Here is a 21935-nt window from a genome sequence, read left to right as displayed (position 1 = left end):
TCTCTTTGAAATAAACACAAATAGAACATATCTTACAGCTGCAAGAAAACCTGAGTCCCTTCCAAAACAAAGGTGATTACAGCGAAGAAAATTATTTCTAAACTCATTCCATAGATTTCATTTATTAATAAGAACATTGTGAAAATCTACATTTGTTCTAGATTTCAAGCTTACAGAAGAGCATTTCACCATGATGTTAGGATTTCCCACAACTACCCTCTGAGTTCTATGAACAGTGAAGTAGGGAATCTGGCTCAAGTGCCTCTCTATTCATAGCTTCCCTTTGGCCCACGTGAAGGAGCTAGTAGTTCTCTAGAGGAAATCAACACAAGATATCCTTGGGAGATTTGTTGTTGTTAACCTACTCCTGGGCTCTCCTAGGAACAGAGGGAAAACTTCTAGAGAGATATACTATATAATCTTTTAACAAAATATTTACATGAGAAGTGGCCAGTTTTCTTCCTTGGAGTAGCAATCTGTAAAAATAAGTGCCACCATTTAAAAAGTAGCATACCCTACACCAATTTATTGGTGAGAATTTGGTGATTCTCATCAAATAATGGTGAAACATCACATGGTAGGTAATGGATGGAGCTTGGGTTACATCTGCCTTTTAAGGCAAAGTCAACTATTTTTTAGCTTAATTCTTTTTCAAGGGAGTTACATACTGTCTACCCTTGGCTTAAACTAACAGTTCTATTATGGACTACTTTCAATGTACATGTAAATGTTCATGCATCAGAAGCCAATTTCCTTTAACGGTACATTTAAAAGGTACATTTTGGGGTGCTAATGGACACTTGAACTTAAGTTAACGGTACTGGTAAGGATCAAATTGCACTATTAGTCTTGTTAATACCACACCGAAACACACACTGCATATATATGTATTATCCTAAGATAAAACTCTTCTCAGAATTTCATTACTTTTTATTATACACCAACTAGTTTATATTTTAGTTCTTTACAAAGAAAATGCTAAGAAAATTATATCCACATGTTATATGGTTTTCAAATCATAATTCCAGATTTCTTTACATAGAAGATGGAGTGGTCCAGCAGCTATGTCCACTGTCACAGACTTGAGTTCCATTCAATGATATGGCACATCCTGCAAAATTAACTAGTCACACACAAAAAAATGTCTCAAATACAGTAAAAATGTACACACAATAAAGGTAATTTACAATGACAAATAAGGAATGTAATTTATCTTGACTGTGCTTCAGAAATTTAGGGTCAATAGCCTTCGTCAAGGCACAAAGCAAGAAGAGGTAAGCACAGCTGTCTCTAGGAATGGGCAAGGTATGTACAATCACGGATGAGGTATGCATGCACGCAAAGAATTGAAAACTGCTCAATCTTGCTACGAAAATTGAAACAAGTTAAAAGGAAATGCTGTGGCTTCCCCTCTACTATTCACGTCTGGAACAAGTCCACAATCTTACTTCATATAGAAAATAAAATTGGCAAGGATCTTCAAAAGTAAATGACTACATATTTGGGTAAATGAAACAAAATGCTTCACTATTCCCAAATCTTGGTTGTGCCTCCTGGACTAGAAGCATTTTGTAGACAAAGTTATGTTTCACAAAATTGAAATGTCATTCAGGTGAAGGGACAAGACATTTTCCACAGACACTTAAAACTTCAAACTTTCAAATGGCCCTTACAGCTGAACCATTGTATGTTACAGTAGTGAGGGTTCTGGGGATCCTTTAGCAGCAAATGACAAGTTAAAGGGCACGGGGTCTCTTCGGGTTGATTTGCTTGCTGGCCTGTTCTTCTTCTTGTAGAGCTGCACGAAAAGATTTCACTTTATCTTGGAAAAAGAAAAGAATAAGGGAATAAGTATTGCATTACATGCAATACAAAAAACAACTTTATGGGTCCTATCAAGTCAGCTCTCTCATTTCAAAACACTGACTCAAGAGTTTTCCTTTTCTTTGTTGTCCAGAAACACAGAACTTACAATCAATGCTCAACTATAGCAACAGTTTCATTACTGATTTCTGGAAATACATGCTTTTTTTTTTTTCTATCTGTTTTTGACACATTTTACAGTGTTCAACTTTAATTTATCTGCATTCCTTTTGGAATATAGAAAGGCTCTATGTGTGTAAAATATGTACAGTCATGTCCAAAAGAACACTGAACTGTTAAGTAGACATTTCTTCTCAGTATTAGGAAATTTTTACTCCCAATTCCCATTTTACCTTTTTAAGTTTCATGTCTTCAAAGTTTCATGTCTTTTAAGATACGAAACTTAAAAAGACACTTAAATTGTAAAAAAAATATTTTTCCTTATTAGAGATTATAAAAGGGGATGGGGGAGGGGGTTACCGGATAATGCATTTCTTGGTCTTACAAATATTACTATCATGCACTGATTCAGAGTCACTTAATACAAAATAGGTAAGTAAACTGGCAAAGGCAGATTAACAGCTGTGAAGATTAAAAAAATCTTTATAATAGTTATTCTGAACCAGGATGATTTCTGTCCCCCCACCCCCGGGACATTTGATGTCTGCAGATATCTGATTTGTCACAACTGAGGTGGTGATACTGATATCTGGTCAATGGCCACCAAGGATGCTGACAAGCACTGTGCAATGCACAGGACAGCACCCCTCAATAAAAAACTGCCCAACGTAAAATGTGGTAATAGTGCAAAGGTAAAGGTCTTTAGAAGAAAAGAAAGATACAAAGTTGAAACCTTTGATTTCTTTCCCCTCTTTGGAAGTACAATGATGTTTAAAAAGTTGACTTTCTGAAATTTAGAATTTAATACTTCTAAATCTGGTAGCTACTAATATAATAGCTCTCCAACTTCTTATGTTACTAATACCAAAATTGGATAGTAAAAAAAATTTTTTTTCTAAGAAAGGACTGAATAATACATATCTAGATAGTAATTTCTTAAAAGTTATGACTAAGTTTGATATACATGCATCCTGAGAAAATTAAGGAAAGGAAGTCAACTGAGTTAATGCTACATAATCTGTTTTCTGAACAAAATGCATACAGAAAAGTTGCCTGTGAGTTACGAAGATTAGAAAAATGATCAAAACGCTAAGTCAAGGCTTGACTATGAAGAGTATGAAAAACAACAATAAATTTTAGAAACCCTACATCTGCACAAACAATTCTGAAATTGGGAAATAGTCACTGCTGACTCTAGGATATTGATTTCAAATAATCAGCTTCACAAAGGACCTAGTTTAAAAAAGTAAGCAGCTTGTTTGGTGCTAAAAACTAGCAATTTCAATCTGATTTCGTGTTACACTGCATGTACACACACAGGCGCCCACTTGCATATAAATGGGGACAGCCAATTTACCAATGCCTAAGAAATTAGCACATACAATTCATGCATATTTGAAGCGGAACAGATAAGCGAATTAAAAACGACAAGACATGACATGGATAAGCCACATACTTCTCTCCACAAGCAAAAGAGAAACGGTAGTTGTCTTGAAACCTTCCCCTTGATTTTTTAAAACAAATGTTCAAAGGGAAAACATGACACAAGATGCACAGAAAGGAGATGCAGACAGGAGGCTATTAAAAAGATAGCCTTGAATAGATATAATCTAAGGAAAATAATTCTGAAAAGCATCAGCCTACCAAACTAAAAATATGAATGGGTATAGAAAATTCACAAATGTGTTAAAATACATTCTCTCTATAATCACATCTTTTCAAAAGACTAAAGGAAAACTAGAAAGCACTTAAAATGACACTCCATGTTTCTTTTTTAGCAATAACAGAATGGTTTGTCTATATACCTCTAAAAAGATGTTAAATGGTGCCCATAAGCAGATGTTCTCTTGCAATATGAAATCCTCCCACTAATTACATACAAATATTAAGCAGATTTCAAATACTAAAATGTAAAAAGAATTACCCCGCAGTTCAGTTAAAATGTCTATTTTTTGTTCAAGAATAGCTTCAAGTTGCGTAGCATAGGAATCTACATCATAGTCTACTTCTTCAGTCATCTCTAGGAGAGCCTTTTCATCTTCTAACCATCGAATAGATTCCTAAAAGGACAAAAAGTAAATAATCCAATAAGCCTCCTTGTAAGATAGAAACCAATGTATACATTTTAGGTACATTAAATATCAACCATACTCAAGATAGTATTCTCTAAAATATTAATCATAAAACATCTTTACGTAGAGTAAAATTAAGAAGTATTTCCTTAAATTCAAGCACAAATACAAATATGACAAGCCAAGGAAGATGACTTCATTTTGCTACTTTTACTCTACCTTGGGTGGAGGGCTTTGGGGGAGGGAAACCACTCAAACACATAAATATCAATGAGCAGAACAAGTCTCAAAACCTCGATAGCTATCTCTGGGAAAGAATGGGTTTAATAAAGCTACTGATCTGATGACTATGATACCCTAGAATTTGTAAATCATCTGGAATTATCTTATCCATTTGGGGCCTCACAGTGATTTGGCTAAGAGGTATCCCTAAATTCTAAACACTAGTTCCTCAATTATTGTGATTATAAGGGACCAATCTAAAAAGAGTCAAATGAATCACTAAACAGTAGCTACTGACCATTCATAAATGCTTCCAGGAAACCCCTCATTATTAACTGATTTTAGATATGCAAAATTTATGAGTTTCAATTTCCAGCAATGTCAGAATCGTATGAATTATTAACAAAGTCAGATCATTGTGAATTAGTTTGGGATATAAAAAATGGACACTTTCTAGCTTTTTAGGGTACATACAATTTCAATTTTCCAAACATCAAAGCAATTTAATGGCTAATTATAACCAGGCTATGTATCAGCAGGCAGAACTGGTTAACTCCGATATAGATATGTATTAGAAAACTACATATATTGATTAAAACACACCCCAATGTTTTTTCTTTTCCTTCAGCTATACACTTAATCTTTTAAAACAAAACCCTATTTTGAGAAATGGTAGATCACAGTAGGAGCAACAATAAAAGTGTAAAAAGAATACTAGATTCAAAATCAGAACACCCAGTTCTTCCAATAAATACATCAAGAACTTTTAGAATGCATCGTAAGTGGCAGACTGGGTAATGATGGTCTTTATATGACCCCCTTGTTCCCAAAGGGCACAGACCACAATTTTCTTACATTACAAATGTCTATTTACTCTAAGCACCTAGGCCTCCAAAGAGATTCTTAAAATAAAGGTTTGACTTAAACTGTAACAGTTTAATGAATGTATATCCTATTTTGAAATAATAAAATAACAAGTTTCTTGTATTTTTGAGCCTTTCATCCAGGTGCTTGAATGGCCTAGAGCCGAGACACAATAATTGTTTACAGATAAAGATTTCTTCAACATCAGAGAAGGAATAGAGGTCAACAGAGAGACTGAATTCTTGTTCACTGTTTTCTCAGAAGGTATTTCTAGTACTGTAAGAACGCAGGGTGGAGCGGGGGAGGCAGGCCGACTGTACAGTCTCCATAACGATGTCAAATGTTCACCTCCTCGTAGGTATCACCCTCCAGGATATTTTGTTTAAAGGGGAGGGAGGAGGGAAAGAAGGATCACACAGTAATAGCTTTTAGTAGGTTGAACACACACTAGGATGAATACCGTGCCTATGGACTTACTGCTATACCCTCACTCATCTCCACCGACAGCAGCCAGAGCATAACTCTCCCTCTCCCTTTTCCTTTTCTCCATTTTCCCTGTTCTGCAAAGACTGCCACTTCCTCAACTGCCCTGACACCCTTTAGAAGAGTTTTTCTTACTGTTGTCCTAACATGAAGGAGGACATGAAGAAAGGGGTAGCGGAGGGCAGACGCTCCGTCCTTCTCTAAAAAAGAACAACCGAAAAAAGCAAAGTGGAAGAATGGTAGGAAATGAAGTAAGTCTTTAAAGAAAGGTTTGTAGCCACTACTCATTGTAGTCAAAATTTGCCATGTCATATGCCCTCCAAATATACAGATGCATATACACAAACAAGCACTTTTACAGTCTTGTGTGATATTCAAAGGATTATGGAAGTTGTTAATTTCTCTAAAACCTTGTGATGAAAGGTCCTGTCTTAACTTTACCTGGAACACTGCTCTGTGATCTTCCACAACCTGTTCTTCCATTTCTACCATTTGTGAGACAGCTTCATGGAAAGTAAACAGTTGTGGAGAAACCTCTTCTTCCTTAAAATAAAAACAGTTTAAAAATTATGACAGAAAGAGTTTATATTTTAAATGTTATAAAAATGTAGTTTTTCTATGTATGTCATTTATGAAAATGTATGTAGAAATCAAGGAAGCTTGAATGGTAAAGACTACTAAAATATAACATGAAAGGCAAAACCACAATTTCTTTTGATGAATCAAAAATATTTAATGTAACACTCAAAAAGACAACCCAAACTTAAGAGTGAATAAAACAGGACAGATCGGCTAGAGGGAGTGCCTATCTCGTTCTGGGTTTCCATGATCTTTGGCAGGTCCACATCTAGGTGCAATGCAGGCTTTGCTTTAAGGATTTCATAAGCAACTGTAGCCTCCTTTAAAACTTCTGGGGACAGGGGACAGAGGAAGGCCAGGATCTTATTTTCAGTTCTTTATGTTTTATGGTCCAAAGTTTAGAACTCTGACTTTAAACCAGGTTTCTTCAGCACTACGGACTTCTGGGGAAAGAGGAAGGGGGATATCCGTGTACTGTATGATGTTCAGTGGCTTCCCTGGCCTCTACCCACCAGATGAGGTTGGCACCCCAGCTGGGATAACCAAAATTGTCTCAGACATTTTCCCCTGGGGGGCCAAGTCACTCCTGGTTGAGAACTGCTGCATTAAGCTCTGCTTCATTAATGGAGAGTAATTTGGAACATGGTAATAAAAAGTAACGTGCCACTTGTTACTCTAGAATATTTTGGACTTTAATACCTGCTACAAAGTATAAAAACATTAACTTAAGTTATAGTGTTTCCAAAGAATATTTTACTGCAGCAAGCTATAAATTTAGTTGACATAAGATACAGCTCTGGAACAATAAAGACCCAAGTTTCAATGCTGCCTTGCTGCAGCACTTACTACTTGCATGATCTCGGTCAAGTTACTTAATCTTTTAGAAAGTCAGCTAAAAAGTAGGGATAATTATAGTATCTATCACACTGAGTTGTAAGGATTACATCAGATAATAAGAAAAAGGCATAGCAAATCTGTCATGTAGTAAGCAACTAATTAATGTTCCCTTTTATCACTGAGAAAATGCCAGTATACTATTCTTCATGGGAAATGATAGAAAACTATATAGATTGTATTTTTAAAAAATGAAGTTAAACTATATAAATAACTTTTACAACTCACATACAGTAAGGAATCCCTCAATATATTAAAGTAATTATGTGAAAATGTGTATTATTATTTTTGGTTATTTCTTTATACATGTTTGTCCTTATACAATGGTTTTACATAGCTTTATCTTTTGAATAACAGGAGAATCAAAATTTTAAATTATGAAACGTCACTAAACATTTCAAACACAGAAAGCAACCAGGCTGAAAAATGTTAGCATTTTTCCATGTTTGATTTTTTATATAGTTCATGCGTTCTTTTAATATAGATGCAAGTGTACATAGTTAATTTTGTTTTAAAGCTTTATATATGATATATGTATAATTCTTAAACTTGTTTTTTTCCTGTGTTACATTAAAAATCTCCACATTTTAATATCAGTACAAAACTTGGGGGGGAGGAGAAACTTTAGCTCAGGGATCAGCACACTTTCTTCAAGGGCCAGATAGTACATATTTTGAGCTTGTGAACCGTATCTTTTTGTCACTTCTGTTGTGGTAAGAAAGCAGCCAGACAACCATAAATAAATGAGCATGGCCATGTTTCAATAAAACTTGTATTTGTAAACACATGGCTGGCTCATAGCCTGTACAGACACACCTCACAGATATTTCAGGTTCAGATCCAGACCACTTCAATAAAAGGAGTCCTAATCTTTTTGCTGGTGGAAGGTCTTGCCCTCAATTTGTAATAAAATGCCAACATCTGTGAAGTGCAACAAAGCAAAGCACAATAAAATGAGGTATACCGGTAGTTGGCTGACCCCTGATTTAGACTGAATAAACAAGTTCTGTTACTGATTAAATGAACTAAGATTACATAATTACAACTCTATTAAGTCACTCACATTTTGTTCACAAAGAAGTTTTAGATCATCTCTCTGAGGGGAGCTTCCCACACCCCACTGGGCCTCTAGGTCATCGATCTGATTTGGTGGATGGTGCATTATTGGGCGAATATCACCAGCAGTGGTTGGATCCACAGTCAGTTCTTTCACCCTAGAAACACATAAGAGGTATCTAAGATTAACCAAGACTTACGTAGAAGAACAAGAAAATACCAACCTATTCAATGTAAAGGTAATTCAATTAACATATTAAGACTGATGATGTCAGCTTTCCAGATCAAATTAACCTGAAATCTGTGGAAACACTGAAGGGCTGTTTAGCTGTTTAAATTTAGGACTATTAGTAACTTTACGATTATTTCAAATATTATTGTGCATAATAAATGAGAATTAGCAAAGTATATAAATTCAGTACTTCAAAGGAAATAAGAGACTGCTGCTGAGATTAAATTATATGAACAGAAAAAAGCTAAAAATGGCACTTAGATCAGTAAATAAATCATTGCCAAAAATCAGAATTTAATACACTTTGCAGATTTTTGGTATTTATAATGCTCAATGAAAGTAGCTACATGTGAAATAATCTTATTCTAATGTATAAAGATTATACAATATAAATTAGTTCCATCATTTACAAAATGTTTACCTATTATACTTAAATTTACACATTGGGGAGAGCATACACTTTCTAATCAAGAGGATCCTTGTTATTTCCTTGCAGATAAGTAAATTTACAAGAGCATAAATACAAGGGTAAACTTCATTTTGAATGAGACAGTTTATCTTCCAATGGTAAATATGCAAAGATGACATCATCCTTAAAAATGGGGGGAAATAAGAAGCTGAATTCTAAATCAACATTTTAAAGCTAATAAATTAATAAAGTACAAAAAAATGAAGGTCATGCAGCAAACCACCACCTGCCAAATCAAATGAAAATGAAAAATAAAATGGCTCAAAACAAAGGAAATATAAATGAAATATTTATACATAGCACAATTCAAAAGAAACTATTAAAATAAACATCTTATGTATAGAAGGAACTAGACCTGGTAATCGAAGGAGAAAAGTCGTCATACTCATAAGAAGGAGAGAGATCAGGGCGACTGCCACTACCCTGTGAGAAGGGAATGTCTGATGGACTAATTCCAAACTCCTTTACTCTGCAGCACCAAAACAGCAACAAATTAAAAGAAAACGCTCTTGTAAAGACAGCAATGCATATTTCAATGTTTCATTTAATACTCAGTTTAATTTGTTTAGAAGAGGATATCAACATTGTTGTGACTTAAAGTATCTGGAATATTTTTAAAATAATCCATTCTAAGATTTGAAAACCCCTCTGACTTATTTTCTACTATATACACAGTCCTTCCTTTCTGGTATATTTTCCCCTTTTCTCATGATGCTTTCTAAAAGTTTAACTAGATCATCACCTAAATTTGAAATGCCTTTTATTACATGACCACTCCATCTAATTTCCTTGTGTAATGAGTACCATGAATATTTTGTTTATTAAGCTTTGAGTCTTTGACATTCTTTCAGTCTTTTCAAAGAGGACACAAGAGAATTAAGTCCTAATTGCATCCATTGTTTGTAACAAACTTCTTTCTTACATATCTAGAATTGGTATTAGCTATGAAGCATCTTTGATACAAATTGAGAAAATAGTCACTCATAATTTCGAGTTTGGTGATTCAGATGAAGAAGGCTGGTTGAGAAAGCCTTTACTAATGGAATTTAAATTGCTTTTGCTAATGTCTCTAGTGGTTATATTTAACCAAATTATGGCTTTTCTGTTCTAATCTTTGTGGTTCCCTATGTCCTTTATGGGCCAATCCAATTTCACAATAGTAGGCAATATTTATTATTTCCTATATATCAGGTATGATTATTGATTATAATTTTTAGGCATTATATTATGTAATCCTTAAGACAATATTATGATATTATTATTGCCATTTTACAGACGAGAAATTGGCTCAAAGCAATAAAGTATCTTACCTAAGGTTATTTATTCAATGAAAATGTAGCATAACCAAGGTTCAAACCTAGCTTTTACTATAAATCTTATGTTAAACACTTCATATACTAACCATATTCTGCTTCTCTCCTTACTTAGGTTGAACTAAATGAAATTACTGTCTTTATAGGACAAAAATAGTAATATAGATTAAACAAATAATTTAATGTAGATCAAACGAATATATTTCTTCTACCAACAATCTTTCTTTGACCTATTGGTAATGTCAATGTCAAAGATTCAGTACTAGACTCATCTGCTCTTTATCCTTTATAGTCACACTGGAAAACTTATTTACCACACATGCTGACAAATCTAAATTTCTAATACTATTTAACTCTTTTTACTCCCAACCTCATTTCTTATCTTATTTTTTTAAGACTCTCCTAATTCAGATACCCTGCTACCCTTAATATATTTCCTCTATTCAACGCCCTCTTGCCCAACCTAAACTATATTATATTCAGGAAATACATTCCTCAAATGAGTTATCAAGGGAGGTTGAAAACCTTTATTCCTAGATATTTGGAAATGAAAGGCAGAACTTGGTCCCAGACAGTTAGTTATGGTGCAAATGAATTACATTACATGACAACAAATTAAAACATTTTCCTCGGACCTAAACAAACTAGATGAATGGCCAGACACTGCATTTTCACATTAGGAGGATACCTTTGCAGCCAGAAATCTGAAGACATGGAGAGGGTTTTTATTTGTTTTAATTCCGTATCGTGGCAATATTCTACTACACTAGCTGTTCCTCATCTCTCCCACGAACAATTTTGAAATAAGAAGCATTTTAAATTAGTGATAAAAACTTCACAATACCATAAATGTTCATTATAAGGATCAATTGAAAGTACGATGAAGGTTTGCAAGTAGGAGCTCATAATTCAAAGTTTAAAAGGGATTATATTTAGAAATAAAGTTCTATTATATTTTTTAAAAGTTATATTTTAATAATCATGTTCTTTTTACAAAAGGACAATAGGTTTATAGTTTTCCAACAGTTTTTACTATAAAATCTCTTCAGTTGAAGCAAAGGCAAGATAAAAAAGAACAAAGGGTATAATCTCATTATGTAAAGTTCAAATATAGCTATCTATGTTGTTCAGGTATAAATACATAGGTAGTAAAACTATTTTTAAAAAAAAAGAAAAACAAACTTTTCCCAAAGAAGTCAGGACAATGGCTACCTTGGAATAGAGAATGGATTTGGGCATGTTATTCAGGATTTCTGGTCAGGAAGCAACACACGGGGAACTTTCAGGGTTGCTGGAAACATCCTATTTCCCAATCTGGTGACAGGGATTTTCACTTTGTAAGTATTCATTACATTATTTACTTATGTTTTGGGTACTTTTCTATATGTATATGTATTTCACATTTTTAAAAAAGATTAAAAATAAAATGTTCATAATGATTAAAACAAAGAAATGGGACAAATACTTCTATTCAACAAATTTAAGAGAATCTCCACACCAGAAATGGAATACAAAGTGGAAAATTATCTCTAGGTTAAAATTACAAATGTAGTATGTGATAACAGAAATTTGAAACTATGTAGTCATTCAAAACAAGTACAATGGGAGCAATCTGTGGACCAAATATAAACATGCCCATCACAATCCAGAATTCCAAGGGTACTTCATGACTATAAGAAATAAACTGCTTTAATAGTCTATAATCTTTTTGTGCTTTCATCTGTGAATATCCAATTGCCTACTAAGTTTGTAACACTACTGACATAATAAAATATAACCCATACAGAATACCAGAAGGAACTGTACTATCACTATTGAAACTCTAGATTCCTCATATATAACATTTAATATTATCAGAAATAATTTCCAACATATAGCAAAACAATTTAAGAAATACAGACTGGCCCCAATACTTACTTTAGAGTCTTAATATAACAGTAAGAATATGCATGATTTACATGCAGTAAAATATTATGAAATGTTACTTGGTTAAATGAAAAAATATAATCACATTCTAGGATAGAAAGACCAATTCTACTAAAAATATAAATCTTCCCAAATTACACAACATACTATTTTGAAAACTTGACAAAATGATTCTAAGTATCATCTCAATACACGGAATTTTAAAAATTTACTCTATCAGATATTAAATTAAACCATATACTGCTCTACTCCCCTCAAATTTCAAAATGGTTAACTATTTCTCATACCTATTTGCATATCTTAATGTATTAAGAGTATTTTCACAGGATGCCATCCCTGGAGAGATTGTAGCAATCTATGGGGGAAAAATGCAAAGGTAAATAAAATATTATAATACATGATGAAGACAGTAATACTGATACAAATATAGCTCATATATAACAATATATATAACATGGTTATTTAAAAAATTATTAATGACATCTGAACTCCAAGATAACTACACTATCTTATCCCCACAATCAGGTAATAATTATAAACTCCAGTAAAAACACAAACAATTCTCTGAATGCAGCAGAAAATGATCAAAATCACGCAGAAAACGGAGGTCAGCAACTAGAAGGGAATAGCACTGAGTGACTACCCCCTAACCCCTTTAATAACTGCCTTGCCTAAGGACAAGCTTTGCTGCTGTCACACAGGAAAACTAAAACTTCATTAGAAACCTAGAATTTCAGTTGTTAAGGAACTAAAAGACAGGGTTTGGAGGTGATGATCATACCAGCTGGAAAGTGAAGTTTGTCCCAGAAGAGACAAGCAGAGAGGGAGAAGCTCAAATTCTGCATATAAACTATGCAATCTCTGGCTGACCTCTGAACTAGGTGTGCACAAGGCTGGCTCCTAAGTTTAAAAATGCTAAACAGATTTCAATTTCAGTTGCTGCCCACAGCAGGGGAGACAAGAGTGTAGAGTCAGTTCAGTTAATTTCCTGCTAAATAATAAAAAAGTCAATAATCTTTAGAAGAAAATAACAGAATCCAGAGTGTCTATAAGGCATTCATTCATAATAAAATGATATAACCGAAAACTACTAGACATCTGAAAAAAAACAGAAAAGTGTAACCCATACTGAAGGAAAAACAGCAATCAATGGAAACCAACCTCAAGAAGACTCAGATGTTTGAACTAGTAGGATGCATTATAACTGCACTATAATCCTCTCTATCAGACTTGCAGGGACGACCTCTTACGTAGCATTGTCTCTCTCACAATAGAAGGATTTAAAAGATTGTCTTTAATGTATATTATAATTTTTCCATAGATATTATGTAATTATTCATTTAGGATTAAAACAAAACACATAAACAAACAAAAAACAAACAAACTTACCATGCAGGTACGAGAGTTTTCACCTATGAATGAATCTCTTAACACCTGAGTGAGTTTACTTGCTCGGAAAGGAGTATGAGGTTTATTTCTACCTAAGGCTCTGATGCACTCCTGAAAATTAAGAGAGCAAGTTTCAGAGATTAGGCTTCTTAACAAGAGCAATCTTAATGAACATATTTAAAAGATCTCTTACTATAATTCTAATATGTAAGATCTGATCAGCTCTAAAAATACTGACAAGTTTATAGCATAGTAGAGATGTTCCCATAAATCCTAATTCAAGAAAATGAAATTAAAAAACAAAAAAAAACCCAACAAACTATTTATTCCAAAAGATTCTTCTGGAGATTAGGAATAGTGTTTAGAAGTGACAGTAAGAATGATAAAAAGAAACTTTTAGAATGGTACCATAAACAAACAAATGAACAAATAAACAAAACAAACAAAAATACAGAACGTTTTCTTGAAGTTCAGCCAAGACTTTTCTAGTCAAGGAAGAGACCTAACACTGGCCTAAATTTTTGAAAGCCATTCCACTTTTTTCGGAGAAACTATGTTTTCATTCAGTTTTGTGGTTCCTAGCCCTCCTCCAAGAAAATATGACTAAGGCCCTCTGGAATCTCCTTAATTAGCCTTGCAATTAGCCTACCAACTAACAGATTCTTTATCCACCCTAAAAAGAAATAATGTATATAAAGAAAATTTCTGGGTACTATATATATCTGTAACTGCAAATATAAACAACTAAATTATGATAACCTGGCTTACTTATTAGATAAAACAAGTACTATCATTTTGTGGCTGAGTAAACATAATTAAAATCAAAAGTAAAAGACTTTCACAATGAAATACATTTTATTTACCTTGAGTGCTAAAAGGCTTTTATTAATTTCAGCACCTTCAAGCCTAGTTTGTCTATCTGCACTGGAAGTATCAGCTCCTCTTTCATTCCCAGCCAAATCAATGAGAGAAAATTTGCCATGTAGTTTTCCTTTTCGCCTAAGAATAATCTGAAACACTGCGTGGCTCCGAGATGAATGTGCATTAGCAGATGTTTGACCGGATGTTCTACAATTTGATCAAGGACATTTAATATACAAACACTTTAACTTATATGTTCAAACCACAGTATTTTCATTAAAAAAAAAAAAAAAGATATCCAATTTTCATCATCTAAATACAAGAGACACTGAGTTAACTCTTAAACATAACCACATTCATAACAGCTATCACTCAAAAGTTTTTCTGAACAATGATGTTTACTTCCAAAATGCATTGAATAACATTCTTGTTTTGTTTTTATATTATAGCCAAAGTGGCTAAAACTTATTATGAAATTAAGTTTCCCTTTCTTAATTAAAATGAGATTTACCTGCAACTATTCCCTATGTCAATGAGTTTCAGTACATCTTCAACACATTTGACCTCCCGTTCCTGTAATCCCACTACTTGAACCTGCTGTTTCCCATCTTCTAGCACTCTTAGTTTTGTTTTCCTGTTGAGCAAGTCAAACACCTGAAAAAAAAAAAAAATTCAAGTTAGAAAATTAGCTTTAAAGAAAAAAAAATCAGTTCTATAAAAATGAGTCATTCAAAGTCTGAAAATTATTTCAGAGAATAAAAATATTTTTCAGAATAAAATGCTCAATACTGAAGAGTTTCAAAGGTAATTTTTAAAAATCTTATAAAACAAAATTCTAACATAATATTCCAAATACATATAAAAATTCTGTGGTGGCAATGGTTGCACAACAATGTGACTGTACATAATACCACTGAACTTGTATACTTACAAATAGTTAAAATAGTATTATGTTATGTATAGTTTAACCACAATTTAAAAAAAACTAAAAAAGTTTTTTTTTAAGTTTCCACTTACCTTTCCACTATAAATTTCAAAAAAGGTTGCATACACTTGAAGTTCCAACTTTTTATAGTTTGGCTTCTTTAGCATTAAAAAGACATCTCGAGCTATCAAGAATTTCATATGGACAAAATTTGTTAAGATGCAACAAATACTATTTTTCAAAAGCATTTCAAATTTTACATTTTTAGAAGATTCAGTTAATCTTTACCTACAATAATGTCAATAATGAAAATGAAGACTAAAGTGAACATTAATTTGCAAAACATACTAGTAAGTTTTTATTACATCTAAGGCTTAGATGCCACTCTCCATTATTTAACAAAAGGATCCTACTACCTATTCCTTATAAATAGCATAAAATTATAGGTGGTCATAATAAGTTTACTCTCATAACCATACCAAATGGAAGCTTTTCACAGATCATTATTCAACAACAAATACTAAGTTCCAGCAGTGTGACAGATCATGACGACACAAACATAATCAAGATTTCTACCCCAAATGCATAGTTCTTTTCAAGCAGTCTGAGAACTTGAAATTGGCATAATATACAGTATATATAGCATTACAGTTACCCTTAAAATCCTGGACAATATTTCCAAGTCTTATTTCAAAGCTACCTGAATAATACTCAAAAAGAATATTACAAAAAATATATAAAAAGGACAGTTACCTGCTAATGCATAAATTCCTTTAGAACAATCTTGGTTCTTTCCTGAAAAGTCACCTCCCATAGTCTATACATTTAAAAAAAAAAAAAAAAAAAAGAATAAAAGGCATCATTCAGGAATAAATCTTAAGAATTTAGGTCTAAGAATTAAGTTATAATAAAATAAACTAGCTTCGTATCAGGATGTAACTGCAATAAATGACTTACATGCGTTTTTCCACTTCCAGTCTGTCCATAAGCAAAGCATGTAGCCATTCCCCTTTCGAATATAGTTTCCACTAGTGGTCTAGCTGTAAACCTTAAAATTAATATGCACCAGTCAGAATATGCTGTCAATATTTAAATTAAACAAATAAGAAAATATCAAGTCCTATTAATAAAACTTATGCCATGATTTTTAACAAATCAATGAGTTCAAACTGTGAGGCCACAACTGAGCCCACTGACTTGTTAAAAATTTTAACCATATCCTAAAATTGCTCAAAACTCTTTAAAGCATAATTTTAAGCAATAATTCCATAATAAACAATGATCGCAATAAGAATGGGCAAAAAAAACTGATAGCATATTCAGCTATGACATATATAGAAGACAATAGGAAAGTTTAAAAAATAACAGCAAAAGATGGTAATATTAGCCAGACAGGTAAAATATATGTAACAAAAACAAACGACAACAGAAAGGATCAAAAGTTTAACAGAAACAAGTGCGGTGATCTCAACAGAAAAAAGCTAAAGGGTTTTGGAAAAAACTACAGAAACGTTATCTTAGACCATCTAAGAAAGTAGAAAAGTGCTAAGTGATAAGATTTCATTGAATGTGGACAAATAAATATAAATTATGCTTATAAGACTCTGAATCAAGTTGATAGTCTTGATTCAAGAAAAGGACACCAAAACATTATGCTTTGAATGATCTTTCAAACCTACTGGTATAAACACAACTAGACTTAAAATTAAAAGGTAGAAGGCAGAAGAAATACTTCATAGAGCAGAGCAGTAAAAAGTATGATAGAAAACAAATCTTTCTATATAGGTTTCAAAATAATGTATGTGGAACACTTTATACAGCTCTGCTGATATATGTTTTTAAAGGTACAACTGGAGAAAGGACAGAACAAGAGGCGAAAACATTCTAGAAATGAATCTGCAGAGTGATCAGACAAGAAAAGGTCTAATTCCTCAATCCATAAAAATTAAGGATAAAAGGGGATAGAATCAATATTGTTAAAGTTAAGAAGCATAAATACAGGGTGAAACACAGACTGTTTGCTAAGTCTATCATATACACACAAACATACCTTTATAATGATTTCTTGGAAATCATTATAAAAGGCAAACATATTTTATGAGGCAGGAGTGGAAGCAGAGTAGAGTGTGTGTGTGGTGGGGGGGAAGAATAGAGAACTCTGTTGTAAGAAAAGTAAAAAATATACAATTTATAATTATAATTCCCTATAAAACAATTTCTCCACAATATTTCTATCTGGCATTCACATGTTAATTTTATCCTCTTTCTTTACAACTGAAACCCGTTTGCTGGTTTAAGACCAATGGATTTGGTTTCAACATTATTTCACTTATAACATCTTCAATTCTCAGGACTCTTAGTAGCTCAAATTTTCTGTTTGTAGTCATATTTATAAAATGAAATGGCAACAAAACAGCATCCAAATAATTGGCAAGACAGTTCTATACTGACATAGCAATGCTGCTAAAACTGACCTGTCACATTACAGGTGAATTGTTTACAAACTATGCATGAAAATCTAAATTTGGCATAAAAATTGGGGCTATCAATATATTCATGCAAATTTGAGTTGCTTAAAGCTGAATGTGAACATACAAGAATTTCATGTTAAAACTCTTCTAAAGCTTAAAGATGATAAAAATTAGACAAATGCAATTAGATTTACAGAACTTTTCTTTTTCCTTAAGTGGTGGTACAAGCTAAATATTTAGACCAATAAATGACTAATGTATAATAAATATTTCAATTTCTTCACTAGCACAGAAATTAAAAAGTAAAAAACGAAAGTACTCTTCTATCCACATCCAATCCTAGAGGTATAGAAAACATTTTCTAGAAATTTCGAATCCATATATACAGAGATATGTGTATAAGTTATTAGTAATGAAAACAATGACTTTGGGAGTATTAAAGAGAACACTGTTTATATTCATTATAGTGTGTATTACATATCCTTCTTTGTTTAAACTAAGAATAAAAACACATATTACACCTCTGGAGAGATATGCCAAGATCAATATAAGTTTCAGGCTAGTGATGAACACACGGTTTAAAAAATTCTAATTTAAAACAAATTTACCTACCTGTAAACCATTTCATTAGGAGCTGAGTCATCAAAGGCATAATCAAAACGAAATGTTTGGTTTTCTAGGTACCTTGTTAAATCTACTTTTTGTTTTGGTTCATGTACCATCACAACATCTTTACTAGGAATTGTGATTACATCAAGATCTTTCATTTGAGTTTCTAAAAGAATAAATGAAAATCAGTGCCCAGTAAGTTTCACAGTATTTGAATTAATGTACAAGTTATTTTTAGTAAGAATTTAGATAAAATGAGTTCTGTAAATATAAATATCCCATAAATATGCAATTTGACAGAATATCTCAACAACAAAGTAAAATAAAACCAAAATTTCTATGAAGCAAGAACCACGAATGGCAATAATTCATAGAGCAGTTAACAAATCAGTATTAGCTAACCATTGAAATCTGCATTAACGGTTATATACAAATGATTTACATTAAATTGTCCAAATCAATTTTATTTCTGCTATTACAAAATAACTTACAAATAAGACAAAATCAACCTCTTACTACAATTCAGTAAGCATCATACCTTTTTTATTGAGTGGTCGTTTTCTTACACAAACACATATCCTGTGTTCATCAATCTAGAAATAAATATTTTATTTCAGTGATTATCGGGAATGCAAAACACTGAAAAGTCAATTATGCAATATTTTCTTCAGAGGTTATGCATGGCATAAGGTAAGCTTAAAAACAAATCAGTTTGCACAAATTTTAATAGTTATCAGAGATAATTACTTCTAAAATTCTGAGTATAATGGAAACTTGCCTATTTTGTTATTTGGTAAACCATTAGGAAATAACTCTGTAGAGGGCACTATTATTCTTAGTAGCATTAAGTTCACATTAAGAAGCTGCCTTATTCACTCCAAGATGTGCTGTATTAAAAAAAAAAAAGTAAAATTTCCTACCAAGTGGTGTATTTTCAGGTTGATTATAGGGAAAGTTGTCGGCAAAGATAACTAACTATAGACAAGAAACATGATTCCCAGATTACTGAGCAAAATAATTGGAACAATCTTGTACTATGCCAATTCCTACACATAAATATTGTCCATAAAATTTATGTTCCCAATACTTGCCTTTCGATAATAATTATTAAAATAAAGCAGGGATCGGAATAGTATGGCCTATAGGTCTAATCCAGCCTACTACCTGCTTTTATAAAGCTTTCCCGGAACAGTCATGTCCATTCATTTATGTATTGTCTGTGGCTGCTTTCATATCACAAAAGCAAAATTGAGTAGTTGTGCGAAAACCACTATAAAATGGTTCACAAAGCCAAAAAAATTTAGTATCAGGCCCTTTTCAGAAAAGTTTGCTAATCCCTGTCCTAAAGCATGAGCTCAGATGTAGTAGGTTAAACACATGGAGGGGTAGCAAGGAGGGGCATCCACATGGAGGGGTACCATAACATATAAAATGCAAATGTTATGAGAAACTCTATTAAATCCTATATAATACATCTGCTAAACACAAATGCATTTTGTGTACCAAATACGACATTCTGTATGTGCTGTCATATGGATTGTTTTTCGTAAGTAACAATTACTCACAAAAGTATTCCCCGTCCAATAAATTCTCATTCTATAATAGGAAAGGAGGGGAGTAATAAGATAGCAGAATACTTTTGGAGCACTAGATTTCTGGTCTGCTGCAGTCCTCAGCAATCGTCACTTATTGTTAAAAACCAAAAGAGAATAACATTTATTTTAAAATAACATATTAATAGTAAATTGGAATGACAGTGGGATCTATAGCACAAGCCAAAGAGTAAATAAGCTTGAAATTGAGATCAAAGTGTAAGTGATGGTCAGAAAGGAAACTGGGTGTCCAGCCATCACTCCTTTAGCAGCTGCTCTGCCTGACCAGACAGGGAGGCTTTGCTTTGCAACAGACATCTTTGTGGAAAGCATGCCTGATACATCCAATTATTGGAGATAAGCATGAATGTGGATGAGTTCGTGATTCCCTCCTTAAAATGTAAGGAATGAGCACCCATTAAGAGAATAAAATTTACATAGTAAAAACAATATTAGTTTAGTGGCTATCAAATATGATTTTATGTACAATACAAAAAATTCTAGAGCAATGGTTTACAAAGAATCTTACAGGATCTGCTGTTGTTAATGGTCTATAATCCAAACTTCCTCTAAAGTCTCTGATCATACACATAATTTCGTAATTTGGGTTTGTAGCATCAACATCCTATAAGACAGAGAGAATCATCATTTATTATACTTACAGTAATGTGGTTTTACATTTGTTATATATGGTTTGAAAATTAAAATTGAACTAATAGATTGTGTCATTTGTCACATCCAAGCCGAAACTCAAACTGGAGACGTGATATAATTCAGTTTCAGAGTTCATGACTAATAGTATGGTGAGGAATCACTTTCATATTAAAAACACAATTCTGTTAGTCCACACGCATTATGTTAATTCTAAACCAAACACTCCTTATTAAAGTCACCTTTGACCTGTTTCAAAAAATCATGTTATACTTATACCTTAATTATCCTAGAAAATGGAGCAAAAGAGAAATTGTACTCATTTTAAACATCGATAAACTCTAAGAAAGCTGAAATTCTTAAAAAAATTCATTTAATCAAATTCTTCTTCCCGTTCTTTCTTTTTTCTTTTTTTAAATATGAAAGAAGGGTTTGCTAGTGATACATTCTTGGGGAAGAGAACAAAAGGACCCAGCTGAGGTGGGAGGGTGGGTGAAGGGGAGAGGGGGGAGGGAGAGGGGGGGAGAAAAGGGACAGGGAGGGGGAGAGAGGGAGAGGGAGAGAAGGAGAGAAGGAGAGAGGGAGGGAGAGAGAGGGAGAGAGAGAGGGAGGGGGGAGAGGGGGAGGGGGAGGGGGAGGGGGAGGGGGAGGGGAGGGGGAGGGGGAGGGGGAGGGGAGGGGGAGGGGAGGGGGAGGGAGAGGGGGAGGGAGAGGGAGAGGGAGAGGGAGAGGGAGAGGGAGAGGGAGGCGTAGGTCCCCAGTATTAGTGATAGGTTCTCTTCAGAGAACTGGCCAAGCCGCGGTGGGGGAGCGGGAGAGATGGAGGGAGAACATGTGGGGCGAGAACTGGCCTTCCCCATTATTCGCAAAGTGGAAATATGGATTTATTTATGTTCACTTCCTATTTTTCGTTGGCTCTCTAAAAAAAAACAACAAAAAACTAAGGCATGGTAAAACAGCTCCAAATTGATAGGACATAGAATTTAAAGGAATCAAAAGCCAATTTTTAAAATCTTTAAAATCCAAATTACTGAATGCTTACTGCTGTGGAGGAAAGACTGTTTCATGATGTGACCACTGCCTGACCTTGCCTCACTGCTGCTGACCCTCTTGCCAGATCCAGCTATTACTAGATCTGCTAGATAAGGGCCAGAATAGAGACTGCTTCCCCTAAACCCCCTCGGAGACTATCTGACTCCTCCCCTGTGCTCCAGGCATGCTGGGTCCTCAACAGGTCCTGGCCCTGCCCTGGGCAAGTATGTAACGCATTTCCCCCTTAACTGGGGCAGGTCACACCCCAGTACCCCTATCCATCCTGCCCTGTCCTATGTAACCCCTGAGCGC

General features: G+C 33.6%; 1 protein-coding gene across 5 annotated transcripts in view; it reads right to left on the bottom strand.

Moving 5' to 3' along the window:
- Nucleotides 1-915: 915 nt before the first annotated feature.
- Nucleotides 916-21935, bottom strand: part of KIF2A (kinesin family member 2A) — a 62390-nt gene continuing 41370 nt past the window's right edge. For 2 of the 5 annotated variants that reach the window (XM_019743682.3, XM_074328907.2), the window contains exons 7-21: nt 20470-20565; nt 18887-18941; nt 18352-18514; nt 16226-16316; nt 16022-16085; nt 15361-15452; nt 14855-14997; nt 14346-14550; nt 13483-13593; nt 12381-12448; nt 9210-9323; nt 8161-8311; nt 6066-6167; nt 3908-4043; nt 1601-1822 (exon numbers count right to left, since the gene is read on the bottom strand). In XM_019743682.3, coding sequence (XP_019599241.1) covers nt 1737-1822; nt 3908-4043; nt 6066-6167; nt 8161-8311; nt 9210-9323; nt 12381-12448; nt 13483-13593; nt 14346-14550; nt 14855-14997; nt 15361-15452; nt 16022-16085; nt 16226-16316; nt 18352-18514; nt 18887-18941; nt 20470-20565 — 1677 coding nt within the window. In that variant the 3' untranslated portion in view covers nt 1601-1736. Of the gene's footprint in view, nt 1823-3907; nt 4044-6065; nt 6168-8160; nt 8312-9209; nt 9324-12380; nt 12449-13482; nt 13594-14345; nt 14551-14854; nt 14998-15360; nt 15453-16021; nt 16086-16225; nt 16317-18351; nt 18515-18886; nt 18942-20469; nt 20566-21935 lie in introns of all 5 variants that reach the window. The other 3 variants (XM_019743703.3, XM_019743693.3, XM_019743674.3) reach the window with 2 other exon arrangements.

Source organism: Rhinolophus sinicus, chromosome 3 (assembly GCF_057876585.1).
Source record: "Rhinolophus sinicus isolate RSI-liver-muscle chromosome 3, RSI-T2T, whole genome shotgun sequence".
NCBI lineage: Eukaryota > Metazoa > Chordata > Mammalia > Chiroptera > Rhinolophidae > Rhinolophus > Rhinolophus sinicus.
The sequence above is the reverse complement of the archived record's forward strand: the minus strand, read 5'-3'. Positions and strand labels throughout refer to the sequence as shown.